Genomic DNA, 16,293 nt, shown 5'->3' on the forward strand with positions numbered 1-16,293 from the left:
ATAAACACTGAACAGGTGTAATAAACGCTTAACAGGTGTAATGAACACTGAACAGGTGTAATAAACGCTTAACAGGTGTAATGAACACTGAACAGGTGTAATGAACACTGAACAGGTGTAATGAACACTGAACAGGTGTAATAAACGCTTAACAGGTGTAATGAACACTGAACAGGTGCAATGAACACTGAACAGGTGTAATAAACACTGAACAGGTGTAATGAACACTGAACAGGTGTAATGAACACTGAACAGGTGTAATGAACACTGAACAGGTGCAATGAACACTGAACAGGTGTAATGAACACTGAACAGGTGCAATGAACACTGAACAGGTGTAATGAACGCTGAACAGGTGCAATGAACACTGAACAGGTATAATGAACACTGAACAGGTGTAATGAACACTGAACAGGTGCAATGAACACTGAACAGGTGTAATGAACTGTTGAAATGAATGAAATAAATGAATTTACTCATTAACATGTTTTTACAAATAATTATATCCAACTATCACCTGTCCTGGAGAGAGAGAGAGAGGGAGAGAGGTTTCTAACTATCCTCGCTCCTCACCATGTAAATCTGACAGGAGAAAACATCCGGTTTCTAACTATCCTCACTGATCTATTCATTTAAGAACAGGTTTACATCGAAACCATAATGTTAGCCAAATTGTTTAGATTGTAAATCCAGGAAATAATTAAAGACAGAATTTGAGGAAGACGTGATAAGGACAACTATACTCTAATTGTATAAAATCAGTGGATCCAACATGAGTATAAAACATGAACACAGGAAAAATACAACAGTTTATACAATGGAGAATTCAAATATTGGCCAAGTGCCAGTCGGGCAACCTTAGCTTTTTCTGATTGGTCAATTCTTGGAAGAAATACCATCTGTTTATTGGCTAGCCAGAGCAATTCTTCTGATTGTGGAAGAGAACAGCAATGTGATTGGCTGTATAATATTCATATTGCAATACCCATAAGAAAATACAGTTTTACATTTCACGCTGTTTCATTCTATGAATTTATTACCTAAATAGTTTTTTATTTTATTGTAGCTCCTTTGTTGACAATTATTAAAGTGTACATACATTCTGTTATTGCATTAATACAGTTTAAACAGTAGTTGTTGGGGAGAAGTTTCAAACATAAAAGTGGAATATTGGAATATGTCTGACAAGAGGAACAGTCCTGCCCAGTGTGAAAACCAACACACACAGCCAAACACACACAGCTCCCTGTATTATACAGCTGCACTGCTACAGCTTCACCTAGAGAAGAGAGACAGAAACAAACAGATTTAAGGGACAGGACAAACAAGACCAATGAATGATAACACATTTTATCTGTAAGACTCTCCTGACATAGCTGTCCCAATAGAGTCACTATAAACCAGAAACGAACTGGCCATAAGAAAGTTTGGGGCCAGATGGGCCGGTCCATCTTTAAGCACAGTGGCTGGTCTAAATTGGGAGTTTTGCAAAGAATAACTGAAAATACATGTAAATGTTGAAAAGAAAACCAGTCACATTATCAATCATCACAGATCACTGCACCTGTACATAGCCCATCTGTAAATAGCCCATCCAACTACCTCATCCCCATACTGTATTTATGTATTTATCTTGCTCCTTTGCACCCCAGTATCTGTACTTGCACATTCATCTTTTGCACATCTATCCCTCCAGTGTTTAATTGCTACTTTGTAATTATTTCGCCCCTATGGCCTATTTATTGCCTTACCTCCCTTATCTTACCTCATTTGCAAACACTGTATATAGACTTTTCTACTGTATTATTGACTGTATGTTTGTTTATTCCATGTGTAACTCTGTGTTGTTGTATATATCGAACTGCTTTGCTTTATCTCGGCCAGGTCGCAGTTGTAAATGAGAACTTGTTCTCAACTAGCCTACCTGGTTAAATAAAGGTGAATTTTTTTAAATATATGTGCACATTCCTCGACTGATTTCAATACAAGATAAATACGTCACTCACACTAACGTCAGGTCCAGACTCCACAGACCACAGGTTGGGTTGATCCTCCACTTCCTCCTCGTCACCAGTGGGAAACCAACTAGGATAATATTACACAGACAGATTAGATTACATCAGATATTCATTGATTTATAGAATTGATTTGATATTTAAAAAGTATTAGGACGCTCCATCCGGAGACAACATTATATACTGCTCAAAAAATAAAGGGAACACTTAAACAACACATCCTAGATCTGAATGAAAGAAATAATCTTATTAAATACTTTTTTCTTTACATAGTTGAATGTGCTGACAACAAAATCACACAAAAATAATCAAAGGAAATCCAATTTATCAACCCATGGAGGTCTGGAATTGGAGTCCCACTCAAAATTAAAGTGGAAAACCACACTACAGGCTGATCCAACTTTGATCTAATGTCCTTAAAACAAGTCAAAATGAGGCTCAGTAGTGTGTGTGGCCTCCACGTGCCTGTATGACCTCCCTACAACGCCTGGGCATGCTCCTGATGAGGTGGCGGATGGTCTCCTGAGGGATCTCCTCACAGACCTGGACTAAAGCATCCGCCAACTTCTGGACAGTCTGTGGTGCAACGTGGCGTTGGTGGATGGAGCGAGACATGATGTCCCAGATGTGCTCAATTGGATTCAGGTCTGGGGAACAAGCGGGCCAGTCCATAGCATCAATGCCTTCCTCTTGCAGGAACTGCTGACACACTCCAGGCACATGAGGTCTAGCATTGTCTTGCATTAGGAGGAACCCAGGGCCAACCCCTCCAGCATATGGTCTCACAAGGGGTCTGAGGATCTCATCTCGGTACCTAATGGCAGTCAGGCTACCTCTGGCGAGCACATGGAGGGCTGTGCGGCCCCCCAAAGAAATGCCACCCCACACCATGACTGACCCACCGCAAAACCGGTCATGCTGGAGGATGTTGCAGGCAGCAGAACGTTCTCCACGGTGTCTCCAGACTCTGTCACGTCTGTCACGTGCTCAGTGTGAACCTGCTTTCATCTGTGAAGAGCACAGGGCGCCAGTGGCGAATTTGCCAATCTTGGTGTTCTCTGGCAAATGCCAAACGTCCTGCACAGTGTTGGGCTGTAAGCACAACCCCCACCTGTGGACGTCGGGCCCTCATACCACCCTCATGGAGTCTGTTTCTGACCGTTTGAGCAGACACATGCACATTTGTGGCCTGCTGGAGGTCATTTTGCAGGGCTCTGGCAGTGCTTCTCCTGCTCCTCCTTGCACAAAGGCGGAGGTAGCAGTCCTGCTGCTGGGTTGTTGCCCTCCTACGGCCTCCTCCACATCTCCTGATGTACTGGCTTGTCTCCTGGTAGCGCCTCCATGCTCTGGACACTACGCTGACAGACACAGCAAACCTTCTTGCCACAGCCCGCATTTGATGTGCCATCCTGGATGAGCTGCACTACCTGAGCCACTTGTGTGGGTTGTAGACTCCGTCTCATGCTACCACTAGAGTGAAAGCACCGCCAGCATTCAAAAGTGACCAAAACATCAGCCAGGAAGCATAGGAACTGAGAAGTGGTCTGTGGTCCCCACCTGCAGAACCACTCCTTTATTGGGGGTGTCTTGCTAATTGCCTATAATTTCCACATGTTGTCTATTCCATTTGCACAACAGCATGTGATATTTATTGTCAATCAGTGTGGCTTCCTAAGTGGACAGTTTGATTTCACAGAAGTGTGATTGACTTGGAGTTACATTGTGTTGTTTAAGTGTTCCCTTTATTTTTTTGAGCAGTGTATATGACCTCAGTTATATTACGCTGCCAGCTAGTAATACAGAGATGAACATCACAGAGATATTTAACATTAATACAGAGATCACGTGGTTAATGTGATACACATGTTCTACTGTAGTGTTTGACTGAGAGCCTGAAATCCAGACCTGTTTTGTGCTAACATCCCAGCTAGCGCATAAAGTTGCGGCCCTTGTCCTATTTGTGCTTGGACTTTAAAAAAGTTAAGCCAAAAAAAGCTACAACTTTTGTTAAAAGTATTATTGAAACATTCAGTGAACGTTTTAACGAACAACAAAAAATAAATCAAAATAACCAATAATTCCGTTTCTCTGAGCATTAAAATAAAACCTCACAGGAAAATGTTCGGGGAACCATAGTAAGACGTTCTCAGAAACCTCCCTGGAACCATAGTAAGACGTTCTCAGAAACCTCCCTGGAACCATAGTAAGACGTTCTCAGAAACCTCCCTGGAACCATAGTAAGACGTTCTCAGAACCTCCCTGGAACCATAGTAGAACATTCTCAGAACCTCCCTGGAACCATAGTAAGACGTTCTCAGAACCTCCCTGGAACCATAGTAAGACGTTCTCAGAAACCTCCCTGGAACCATAGTAAGACGTTCTCAGAAACCTCCCTGGAACCATAGTAAGACGTTCTCAGAAACGTCACTGGAACCATAGTAAGACGTTCTCAGAAACCTCCCTGGAACCATAGTAAGACGTTCTCAGAAACCTCCCTGGAACCTAAAACTTAACGTTCCCAGAACAGGCTTTCAGAATTCCGTTTTACCGTTCAGTAAAGTTATTGCTTCCTCCCCAGAACCAATGGTAAACCAAAAATGTACGTTCCCACAACTTCAACATCCAAATTCCCTGGTTGGGATTCCACTTCCTGTACTCCATGTCATATGCCAAATTATGTTGACAAGGAGTAGAATGATATCACAAATTAGACTGGCACCCAGGCTATGGAGATCCGTAGGGTTGAGAGCCTGTTTTGCGAGGGAGACCTGGCAAGACTTGTTTAGCAGGACCAAGCTAACTGTATACTTAGTAAGCAGGACCTGGCTAACTGTAGAATTAAATAGCAGGACCAGGCTAACTGTAGAATTAGATAGCAGGACCAGGCTAATTGTGAATTAAAGAAAGGCTAACTGTAGAATTATAGCAGGACCAGGCTAACTGTAGAATTAAATAGCAGGACCATGCTAATTGTAGACCTAAGTCGGGCTAATTGTAGACCTAAGTCGGGCTAACTGTAGACCTAAGTCGGGCTAACTGGAGACCTAAGTCGGGCTAACTGTAGACCTAAGTTGGGCTAACCGCACCTGGAGGTGAAGAGAGCCTTCTCGTTGATCATCTGGACTCTGAAGATGTTGACAGCCTTAAAGACATCTATCACATCCTGGTACTTCTCCAGTAGAAGCCTGGAGAGAGAAACAGGTTAGAAAAGAGTCACTCCACAATATCACCACACTTGACAAGATTAAACACAACAATGTTTTGTGAGTTGAGTTGAGACACTATAAACCTCCATAGGCTATAAACTTCAAGATACCTGTAATATGCCCCTGACTTGTCTTTCTGGTTCCTCTGGTCTGACTTCATGTCCTCTCCCCCCCACTGGTAGCAGGGGCAGGGGAAGAGGCTTAGCCAGGGGTAGAGGCAGGGCCTGGGGCCTGGTCTGGTCCTCTCTCCCAGGGGCAGGTTCTTTGCCAGGTAAGGTCTTAGCAGGGCTCTGGGCAGCAGAGACACCAGCCAGTAGATGGGCTCCTCATTCACAATGTCATGGAAGCTCTGGAGGTACTGACGCACGGCTGCAGAGGGCTGGATGGAGGACAGGTTCTGTAGGCAGGAGGAGGAGGAGGAGGAGGAAGAGAGACAGGGAGTTTACTATGTGGTTATGGAAGGTGTGAAGGTACTGAAACACAGCTGCAGAGGGCTGGATGGAGGACCAGTTCTGTAGGCAGACGGAGGAGGAGGAAAAGAGAATTACATTTATTTGTCACATGCGCTGAATACAACTGGTGTAGACTTTACTGTGAAATGCTTACGAGCCCTTCCAAACGATGCAGAGTTAAAAATAATAACACAAATAAAAGTAACAGGAGGAATAAAATAAATGTGGAGCTATATACAGGAAGTACCAGTACCAGATCAATGTGGAGCTATATTCAGGAAGTAACAGTACCAGATCATTGTGGAGCTATATACAGGAAGTACCAGATCAATTTGGAGCTATATACAGGGAATACCAGCACCAGATCAATGTGGAGCTGTATACAGGGAACACCAGTACCAGATCAATGTGGAGCTATATACAGGAAGTACCAGTACCAGATCAATGTGCAGAGGTATAAGGCATTTGAGGTTGATACAGTATGTACATGGAGGCAGGGTAAAGTGACTATGCATCAGGACAGATAATAGTAAGGTATTTGAAGTAGATACAGTTGAAGTCGGAAGTTTACATACACTTAGGTTGGAGTCATTAAAACTCGTTTTTCAACCACTCCACAAATTTCTTGTCAACAAACTATAGTTTTGGCAGGTCGGTTAGGACATCTACTTTGTGCATGACACAAGTAATTTTTCCAACAATTGTTTACAAACAGATTTATTTCACTTATATCTATCTCACTGTATCACAATTCCAGTGGGTCAGAAGTTTACATACACTAAGTTGACTGTGCCTTTAAACACTTGGGAAAATTCCAGAAAATGATGTCATGGCTTTGGAAGCTTCTGATAGGCTAGTAGAAAGATGAGGAAGGGAAGCGCTACTAAGGTACACAATAGTACATTTTGGTAGACAGAAGGTGCTCTTTGGCAAAAGGGGTGAATTGGTCATCAAAAAGAAAGGAGGACCAAGGCACTCTTCATATAATTAATTAAAATACCTTTATTTGTATGGCATGTTCAATAGAAAAAGTTTTAAAAATCCGACGTGTTTCGCCTGCATGGCCTTCGTCAGGGAGTACAAAGAAATAATACAATGTCCTCTTTTGAACAGCTTTTCCAATTAGCCATAATTTGAAGAGGGAGTGGTTACAAAATTGATTGGACACACCTAGTAAGCAATACTATGCACATTAAAAAGTGAAATACTGTAGCTATGTTATCATAAAAATACAACTCCAAGCTGGAAGTATCAGAACACTTAGAAAGGTAGTTCTAACCTTAAATATGACTGGGAGAAGTGTGAAGAATAAGAAAGAAATATATTCCATAGTACACTAGAACACAGCCAAACATGAACAACAACAGTCTAAACATAGCTGAGGGCAATTGAGCAAATTGTCCACTAGATGACAGCAAATTGACTTATCACGACCCTACAGGAAGGGTGGGAAATCCATATCTTCATTTAAACCAGGGTACTTAGTGGACTGTAGTTTATAAATCCCAAAACTTTCCCTTTGGTTTAACTGTTTAAGACGGTCCCCTTTTCTAATAGAGGCCGGAACATGATCAATACCCATAGCTTGTAGGGAGGCAGGGTTGCCATGGTGTAAGGACTTGTAGTGCCTTGCCATGGGGTAGTCTTTATTGCCTACCCGTATGGCATACTTGTGTTCCGCTAAGCGGTCTTGAAGGCGTCTCTTTGTCCGTCCAATTTAGAACACCTTGCACTGTGGACATTCCAATCTATAGATGACATGAGTGGTTTTGCAGTTAATGAAATGCTTGGCGTAATACTCCATTTTGGAAGCAGTCTCAACAAAACACTTTTTCTGTGCAATATTTCTGCAATGGTTGCACTGGTTACATTTAAAAGAGCCCTTGGGTTTGTGGTCGAACCAAGTTTTTTGAGAGTCATCCAGAAGATAACTGTGGACTGATAGGCTAATTTACATCATTTGAGTCAATTGGAGATATACTTGTGGATGTATTTCAAGGCCTACAAACTCAATGCCTCTCCTGCAGCAAAGCACCCCCACAACATCATGCTGCCACCTTTTTTATGGCGGTTTTGGAGCAGTGGCTTCTTCCTTGCTGAGTGGCCTTTCATGTTATGTCGATATAGGACTCGTTTTGCTGTGGATATAGATACTTTTCTACCCATTTTTTCCAGCATCTTCACCAGGTCCTTTACTGTTGTTCTGGGATTCATTTGCACTTCTCGCACCAAAGTAAGTTCATCTCTAGGAGACAGAACACATCTCCTTCCTTAGCAGTATGACGGATGCGTACCTTCAGGCGTTTGGAAATTGCTCCCAAGGATGAACCAGACTTGTGGAGGTCTACAATTTGTTTTCTGAGGTCTTGACTGATTTCTTTTGATTTTCCCATGATGTCAAGCAAAGAGGCAGTGAGTTTGAAGGTAGGCCTTTAAATACATCCACAGGTACACCTCCAATTGACTAAAATGATGTCAATTAGCCTATCAGATGCTTCTAAAGCCATGACATCATTTTCAGGAATTTTCCAAGCTGTTTAAATGCAGTCAACTTAGTGTATGTAAACTTCTGACCCACTGGAATTGTGATACAGTGAGTTATAAGTGAAATAATGTGTCTGTAAACAATTGTTGGAAAAATGACTTGTGTCATGCACAAAGTAGATGTCCTAACCATCTTGCAATAACTATAGTCTGTTAACATAACCTAAGTGTATGTAAACTTCCGACTTCAACTGTATATACACACACACACACACACACACACACACACACAACAAGAGAGACAACACGACACTACATAAAATGAGACCGAAGACAGAAATTCTATGAATATTACCGCCGTTATTCCTTTTTCATCAATCAGAGAGGCATGTTTATTCTTGATCCTGCTGAACGCACCCGTAGGTAGTTAACTATTGCTAGCTAATGAGGTAACATGACTGATCAAGATGTAGCCTAAACAAATGGTTAACGGTCCGGTCCACAAGTAGCCTAGTTTTAGAACGGCCCGCGATATGCTTTATGAATGAATCATGATAAAAATTAAAAAACATAGCACCGGTGTTATGGGTCATGTCTTTTGAACAGTAGAATCAAGCCATTTTCTCTGAGGAAAAGAGGGAGACTTGGCTACAGAAACTGTATATGAAATGCAGTGGTGAAAGTGTGAGGGTTGAGTGAGACTACAAATTCAAAGACTACCTACTTTTCTATAGTCTATGGGACAGATCTACATTTACAGGTTGGGAGGGGGGTCCAAAATAGGGCAGGGTTGTCAATGTTTTTTTGCTTTGGGGAGGGTTGTATGGTATTTTATTGGGCACAGTGGAGGGAAGTGCATTTTTTCCCAGGTTTACATTCACTCTTCTGCTTGTATTTTCCCTATAAACAATGACTTGATTTACTTGAGATATTACCTTAATAAAGTTAAGAAATGTTTGTTAAGGTTTGGTATGGTGAGCTATTATTAAGCTTTAGTTACTGCGTAATTGTCACGGTTGTTGTCGGTGAATGAGGACCAAAACGCAGCAGGTACGTGAATGCTCATCTTGATTTTTAATTACTCTCAAAAATGAACATACCAAATAACGAAAAAAACGAACACTCGACAAATAAACAGTCTGGTAAGGCACAAGGCTATACACAGAATAATCACCCACAAATAACACATACAAACACACCCTAATATATGGGACTCTCAATCAAAGGCAGATAGACAACACCTGCCTTCAACTGAGAGTCCCAACCCCAATCAACCAAACATAGAAACACACACACTAGACTAACCATAGAATTAACTAAACATAAACCAAAACCCGGAAATACTAAATCAAACACCCTTTACACAAACACAACACCCCGAACCACATAAAACAAATACCCTCTGCCACGTCCTGACCAAACTACAAAAACAATTAACCTTATACTGGCCAGGACGTGACAGTACCCCCCCCTTAAATGTGCTACCCCAGAAGCACCTTAAAAAATAACCCCAAGCAACACCAAAAAAAAAAATCCCCTTTTCTAAAGGGAGGGAAGGGAGGGTGGCTGCCGTCAACGACGGCACTGTGCTACACCCCCTCCCCAACCCACCTATTTCTGGAGGTGGCTCTGGTTCCGGCCGTTCCAGGCTGTCGGGCCACTCTGGCATCGCCGAGGGGCAGTCGGGCCAGTCTGGCATCGCCGGGGGGCAGTCGGGGCAGTCTGGCAATTCGGGACAGTCTGGGCAGTCTGGCAATTCGGGACAGTCTGGGCAGTCTGGCAATTCGGGACAGTCTGGGCAGTCTGGCAATTCGGGCCACTCCGGCAGTTCAGGGCAGTCTGGCCACTCTGGCAGTTCAGGACAGTCTGGCCACTCCGGCAGTTCAGCGCAGTCTGGCCACTCCGGCAGTTCAGCGCAGTCTGGCCACTCCGGCAGTTCAGCGCAGTCTGGCCACTCCGGCAGTTCAGCGCAGTCTGGCCACTCCGGCAGTTCAGCGCAGTCTGGCCACTCCGGCAGTTCAGCGCAGTCTGGCCACTCCGGCAGTTCAGCGCAGTCTGACCTCTCTGGCGACTGTTGACTGGCGGGAAGCTCTGACGACTGTTGACTGGCGGGCAGCTCTGACGACTGTTGACTGGCGGGCAGCTCTGACGATGACTGTTGACTGGCGGGCAGCTCTGACGATGACTGTTGACTGGCGGGCAGCTCTGACGATGACTGTTGACTGGCGGGCAGCTCTGACGATGACTGTTGACTGGCGGGCAGCTCTGACGATGACTGTTGACTGGCGGGCAGCTCTGACGATGACTGTTGACTGGCGGGCAGCTCTGACGATGACTGTTGACTGGCGGGCAGCTCTGACGATGACTGTTGACTGGCGGGCAGCTCTGACGATGACTGTTGACTGGCGGGCAGCTCTGATGATGACTGTTGACTGGCGGGCTGACGCACTATAATCCTGGTGAGTGGTGCTGGTACCGGATATACCAGCTTATGAACACGCACCTCCAGGCTAGTGCGGGGAGCGGGAACAGGACGAGTCGGACTGGGTTGACGCACTTCCGGGTCCGCACGAGAGACAGGAGCTGGAAACCCAGGGCTATGGAGGCGCACAGTCGGTCTCGATCTTACCTCCTGCACAACCCGTCTTGGCTGGATGGAACTAGTAGCCCTGTACGAGCGGGGTGCCCGTACAGGGCAGACTGGGCTGTGCAGGGGCCTGATGGTAGCCGTGCGTAGAGCGGGAGTTGGGTAGCCTGGTCCTCGGAGGCGTACCGGCGACCAGATGCGCTGCGCAGGCATCCTCCTACCAGGCTGGATGCCCGCTCTAGCACGGCACCTGCGAGGGGCTGGAATAACGCGCACCGGACTGTGCATGCGTATGGGTGAGATAGTGCGCTCCTCAGCGAAACATAGCGCTCTCCACCCCATACGCTCCTCCATATAACCACGGGTAGCTGGCTTCCGGCTCTTCTTACGCCTAGCCAAACTACCCGTGTGCCCCCCCAAAAAAATTTCTTGGGGGTGCCTCTCGAGCTTCTCCTTCAGCGCGTACTTGGCCTCGTACCACCGCCTCTCTGCCTTGGCTGCCTCAATTTCCCACTGCGGGCGTCGATAATCCCCAGCCTGGTGCCAAGGTCCGGCCCCGTCCAGAACTTCCTCCCAGGTCCATTTCTCCCGCCAGTCCAACTCGAATTCCCTCTGCTCCTTCTTCTGCTGCTTGGTCCTTGAGTGGTGGGTGATTCTGTCACGGTTGTTGTCGGTGAATGAGGACCAAAACGCAGCAGGTACGTGAATGCTCATCTTGATTTTTAATTACTCTCAAAAATGAACATACCAAATAACGAAAAAACGAACACTCGACAAATAAACAGTCTGGTAAGGCACAAGGCTATACACAGAATAATCACCCACAAATAACACATACAAACACACCCTAATATATGGGACTCTCAATCAAAGGCAGATAGACAACACCTGCCTTCAACTGAGAGTCCCAACCCCAATCAACCAAACATAGAAACACACACACTAGACTAACCATAGAATTAACTAAACATAAACCAAAACCCGGAAATACTAAATCAAACACCCTTTACACAAACACAACACCCCGAACCACATAAAACAAATACCCTCTGCCACGTCCTGACCAAACTACAAAAACAATTAACCTTATACTGGCCAGGACGTGACAGTAATATACTGTATATTAAGATATATTCTCTTAAATTGTATATTAAGATATATTCTCTTAAATTGTATATTAAGAAATATTATCTTAAGTGGTATATTAAGAAATATTATCTTAAATTTCATATTATCTTAAATGGTATATTAAGGGTGATTGTTATAACAGCTTCTTACCAGATGTGGTGGAGTTTGGTTCTGGGCCTCCTTCAGAGACTCCTGGTAGCGTTGATGTGTTCTCTGGAGAAACTGCATGATGTCTGGAGGACCCTGGACTGTTCTGATCAGCACCTGGCTCACACACACGCATACACACATTTACACACACAGAGCAACTTATCTTAAGATAGCTAGGGATGACAACCACGTATCACAGTCATAGTAAGTAAAACGTTACGGTATTTGTTTTATTTAATGTATTTTCTTTTCACCTGCAGCATGGTGATGACTCTGTCCAGGTATAGCATCTCCTGGTGGCAGAAGTCAGCATAGCAGTGGGCAGGCAGACGTCTGGAATACATCCCTCTGAGGAAGGCTGAGTAGAGGGTCTCATCTGCTACTCTCTTACTGGTCTCCCACAGGACGTCATAAATACTCACCTCTTCAACCAGCTCTGGGGGAGGGAGGGAGGAGAGAGAAAGAGATATATATATTTTTCATTGCTTTGGTGCAGTTTTCACAAGTATGTGGTACATTTTAGCAACGCTTTGTACGAAACTCAAAACAGTTTTAAAAAATACAGTTGTTTCAAAACTCGGAGAAATTTTTTTATTTGACAATTACAACACATACAATCATACAGTCACTTATTCACCAAACTTAATCAGTGTTTCATCTAAAAATACATGTTTCACATTGCTAGTTCTATAGCAGTTAATTCAACAGTGGGAAGTTAGCTACATTAAACTAGTTCTATAGCAGTTAATTCAACAGTGGGAAGTTAGCTACATTAAACTAGTTCTATAGCAGTTAATTCAACAGTAGGAAGTTAGCTACATTAAACTAGTTCTATAGCAGTTAATTCAACAGTAGGAAGTTAGCTACATTAAACTAGTTCTATAGCAGTTAATTCAACAGTGGGAAGTTAGCTACATTAAACTAGTTCTATAGCAGTTAATTCATCAGTGGGAAGTTAGCTACATTAAACTAGTTATATAGCAGTTAATTCAACAGTAGGAAGTTAGCTACATTAAACTAGTTCTATAGCAGTTAATTCAACAGTGGGATGTTAGCTACATTAAACTAGTTATATAGCAGTTAATTCAACAGTGGGAAGTTAGCTACATTAAACTAGTTCTATAGCAGTTAATTCAACAGTGGGAAGTTAGCTACATTAAACTAGTTCTATAGCAGTTAATTCAACAGTGGGAAGTTAGCTACATTAAACTAGTTCTATAGCAGTTAATTCAACAGTGGGAAGTTAGCTACATTAAACTAGTTCTATAGCAGTTAATTCAACAGTGGGAAGTTAGCTACATTAAACTAGTTCTATAGCAGTTAATTCAACAGTGGGAAGTTAGCTACATTAAACTAGTTATATAGCAGTTAATTCAACAGTGGGAAGTTAGCTACATTAAACTAGTTCTATAGCAGTTAATTCAACAGTGGGAAGTTAGCTACATTAAACTAGTTCTATAGCAGTTAATTCAACAGTGGGAAGTTAGCTACATTAAACTAGTTCTATAGCAGTTAATTCAACAGTGGGAAGTTAGCTACATTAAACTAGTTCTATAGCAGTTAATTCAACAGTGGGAAGTTAGCTACATTAAACTAGTTATATAGCAGTTAATTCAACAGTGGGAAGTTAGCTACATTAAACTAGTTCTATAGCAGTTAATTCAACAGTGGGAAGTTAGCTACATTAAACTAGTTCTATAGCAGTTAATTCAACAGTGGGAAGTTAGCTACATTAAACTAGTTCTATAGCAGTTAATTCAACAGTGGGAAGTTAGCTACATTAAACTAGTTATATAGCAGTTAATTCAACAGTGGGAAGTTAGCTACATTAAACTAGTTCTATAGCAGTTAATTCAACAGTGGGAAGTTAGCTACATTAAACTAGTTCTATAGCAGTTAATTCAACAGTGGGAAGTTAGCTACATTAAACTAGTTCTATAGCAGTTAATTCAACAGTGGGAAGTTAGCTACATTAAACTAGTTCTATAGCAGTTAATTCAACAGTAGGAAGTTAGCTACATTAAACTAGTTCTATAGCAGTTAATTCAACAGTGGGAAGTTAGCTACATTAAACTAGTTCTATAGCAGTTAATTCAACAGTAGGAAGTTAGCTACATTAAACTAGTTCTATAGCAGTTAATTCAACAGTGGGAAGTTAGCTACATTAAACTAGTTCTATAGCAGTTAATTCAACAGTGGGATGTTAGCTACATTAAACTAGTTCTATAGCAGTTAATTCAACAGTGGGAAGTTAGCTACATTAAACTAGTTCTATAGCAGTTAATTCAACAGTGGGAAGTTAGCTACATTAAACTAGTTCTATAGCAGTTAATTCAACAGTGGGAAGTTAGCTACATTAAACTAGTTCTATAGCAGTTAATTCAACAGTGGGAAGTTAGCTACATTAAACTAGTTCTATAGCAGTTAATTCAACAGTGGGAAGTTAGCTACATTAAACTAGTTCTATAGCAGTTAATTCAACAGTGGGAAGTTAGCTACATTAAACTAGTTCTATAGCAGTTAATTCAACAGTGGGAAGTTAGCTACATTAAACTAGTTCTATAGCAGTTAATTCAACAGTAGGAAGTTAGCTACATTAAACTAGTTCTATAGCAGTTAATTCAACAGTGGGAAGTTAGCTACATTAAACTAGTTCTATAGCAGTTAATTCAACAGTGGGAAGTTAGCTACATTAAACTAGTTATATAGCAGTTAATTCAACAGTGGGAAGTTAGCTACATTAAACTAGTTCTATAGCAGTTAATTCAACAGTGGGAAGTTAGCTACATTAAACTAGTTCTATAGCAGTTAATTCAACAGTGGGAAGTTAGCTACATTAAACTAGTTCTATAGCAGTTAATTCAACAGTGGGAAGTTAGCTACATTAAACTAGTTCTATAGCAGTTAATTCAACAGTGGGAAGTTAGCTACATTAAACTAGTTCTATAGCAGTTAATTCAACAGTGGGAAGTTAGCTACATTAAACTAGTTCTATAGCAGTTAATTCAACAGTGGGAAGTTAGCTACATTAAACTAGTTCTATAGCAGTTAATTCAACAGTGGGAAGTTAGCTACATTAAACTAGTTCTATAGCAGTTAATTCAACAGTGGGAAGTTAGCTACATTAAACTAGTTCTATAGCAGTTAATTCAACAGTGGGAAGTTAGCTACATTAAACTAGTTATATAGCAGTTAATTCAACAGTGGGAAGTTAGCTACATTAAACTAGTTCTATAGCAGTTAATTCAACAGTGGGAAGTTAGCTACATTAAACTAGTTCTATAGCAGTTAATTCATCAGTGGGAAGTTAGCTACATTAAACTAGTTCTATAGCAGTTAATTCAACAGTGGGAAGTTAGCTACATTAAACTAGTTCTATAGCAGTTAATTCAACAGTGGGAAGTTAGCTACATTAAACTAGTTCTATAGCAGTTAATTCAACAGTGGGAAGTTAGCTACATTAAACTAGTTCTATAGCAGTTAATTCAACAGTGGGAAGTTAGCTACATTAAACTAGTTCTATAGCAGTTAATTCATCAGTGGGAAGTTAGCTACATTAAACTAGTTATATAGCAGTTAATTCAACAGTGGGAAGTTAGCTACATTAAACTAGTTCTATAGCAGTTAATTCAACAGTGGGAAGTTAGCTACATTAAACTAGTTATATAGCAGTTAATTCAACAGTGGGAAGTTAGCTACATTAAACTAGTTCTATAGCAGTTAATTCAACAGTGGGAAGTTAGCTACATTAAACTAGTTCTATAGCAGTTAATTCAACAGTGGGAAGTTAGCTACATTAAACTAGTTCTATAGCAGTTAATTCAACAGTGGGAAGTTAGCTACATTAAACTAGTTATATAGCAGTTAATTCAACAGTGGGAAGTTAGCTACATTAAACTAGTTCTATAGCAGTTAATTCAACAGTGGGAAGTTAGCTACATTAAACTAGTTCTATAGCAGTTAATTCAACAGTGGGAAGTTAGCTACATTAAACTAGTTCTATAGCAGTTAATTCAACAGTGGGAAGTTAGCTACATTAAACTAGTTCTATAGCAGTTAATTCAACAGTGGGAAGTTAGCTACATTAAACTAGTTCTATAGCAGTTAATTCAACAGTGGGAAGTTAGCTACATTAAACTAGTTCTATAGCAGTTAATTCAACAGTGGGATGTTAGCTACATTAAACTAGTTCTATAGCAGTTAATTCAACAGTGGGAAGTTAGCTACATTAAACTAGTTATATAGCAGTTAATTCAACAGTGGGAAGTTAG

The 16,293-nt window shown here is 41.7% G+C and overlaps 1 protein-coding gene across 8 annotated transcripts in view; it reads right to left on the reverse strand.

Annotated features, from left to right (window-relative positions):
- Nucleotides 1–1,013: 1,013 nt before the first annotated feature.
- LOC106594602 (uncharacterized) overlaps nucleotides 1,014–16,293 on the reverse strand; it is a 126,609-nt gene continuing 111,329 nt past the window's right edge. For 7 of the 8 annotated variants that reach the window (XM_045713240.1, XM_045713243.1, XM_045713246.1 and 4 more), the window contains 6 exons: nucleotides 12,277–12,458; nucleotides 12,023–12,136; nucleotides 5,332–5,618; nucleotides 5,102–5,200; nucleotides 2,007–2,085; nucleotides 1,014–1,279 (listed from right to left, as the gene is read on the reverse strand). In XM_045713240.1, the coding sequence (XP_045569196.1) occupies nucleotides 1,268–1,279; nucleotides 2,007–2,085; nucleotides 5,102–5,200; nucleotides 5,332–5,618; nucleotides 12,023–12,136; nucleotides 12,277–12,458 (773 nt within the window). In that variant the 3' untranslated portion in view covers nucleotides 1,014–1,267. The remainder of the gene's footprint in view (nucleotides 1,280–2,006; nucleotides 2,086–5,101; nucleotides 5,201–5,331; nucleotides 5,619–12,022; nucleotides 12,137–12,276; nucleotides 12,459–16,293) is intronic. The other variant, XM_045713241.1, reaches the window with a different exon arrangement.

The sequence above is a fragment of the Salmo salar genome, unplaced genomic scaffold, assembly GCF_905237065.1.
Source record: "Salmo salar unplaced genomic scaffold, Ssal_v3.1, whole genome shotgun sequence".
Taxonomy (NCBI): Eukaryota; Metazoa; Chordata; class Actinopteri; order Salmoniformes; family Salmonidae; genus Salmo; species Salmo salar.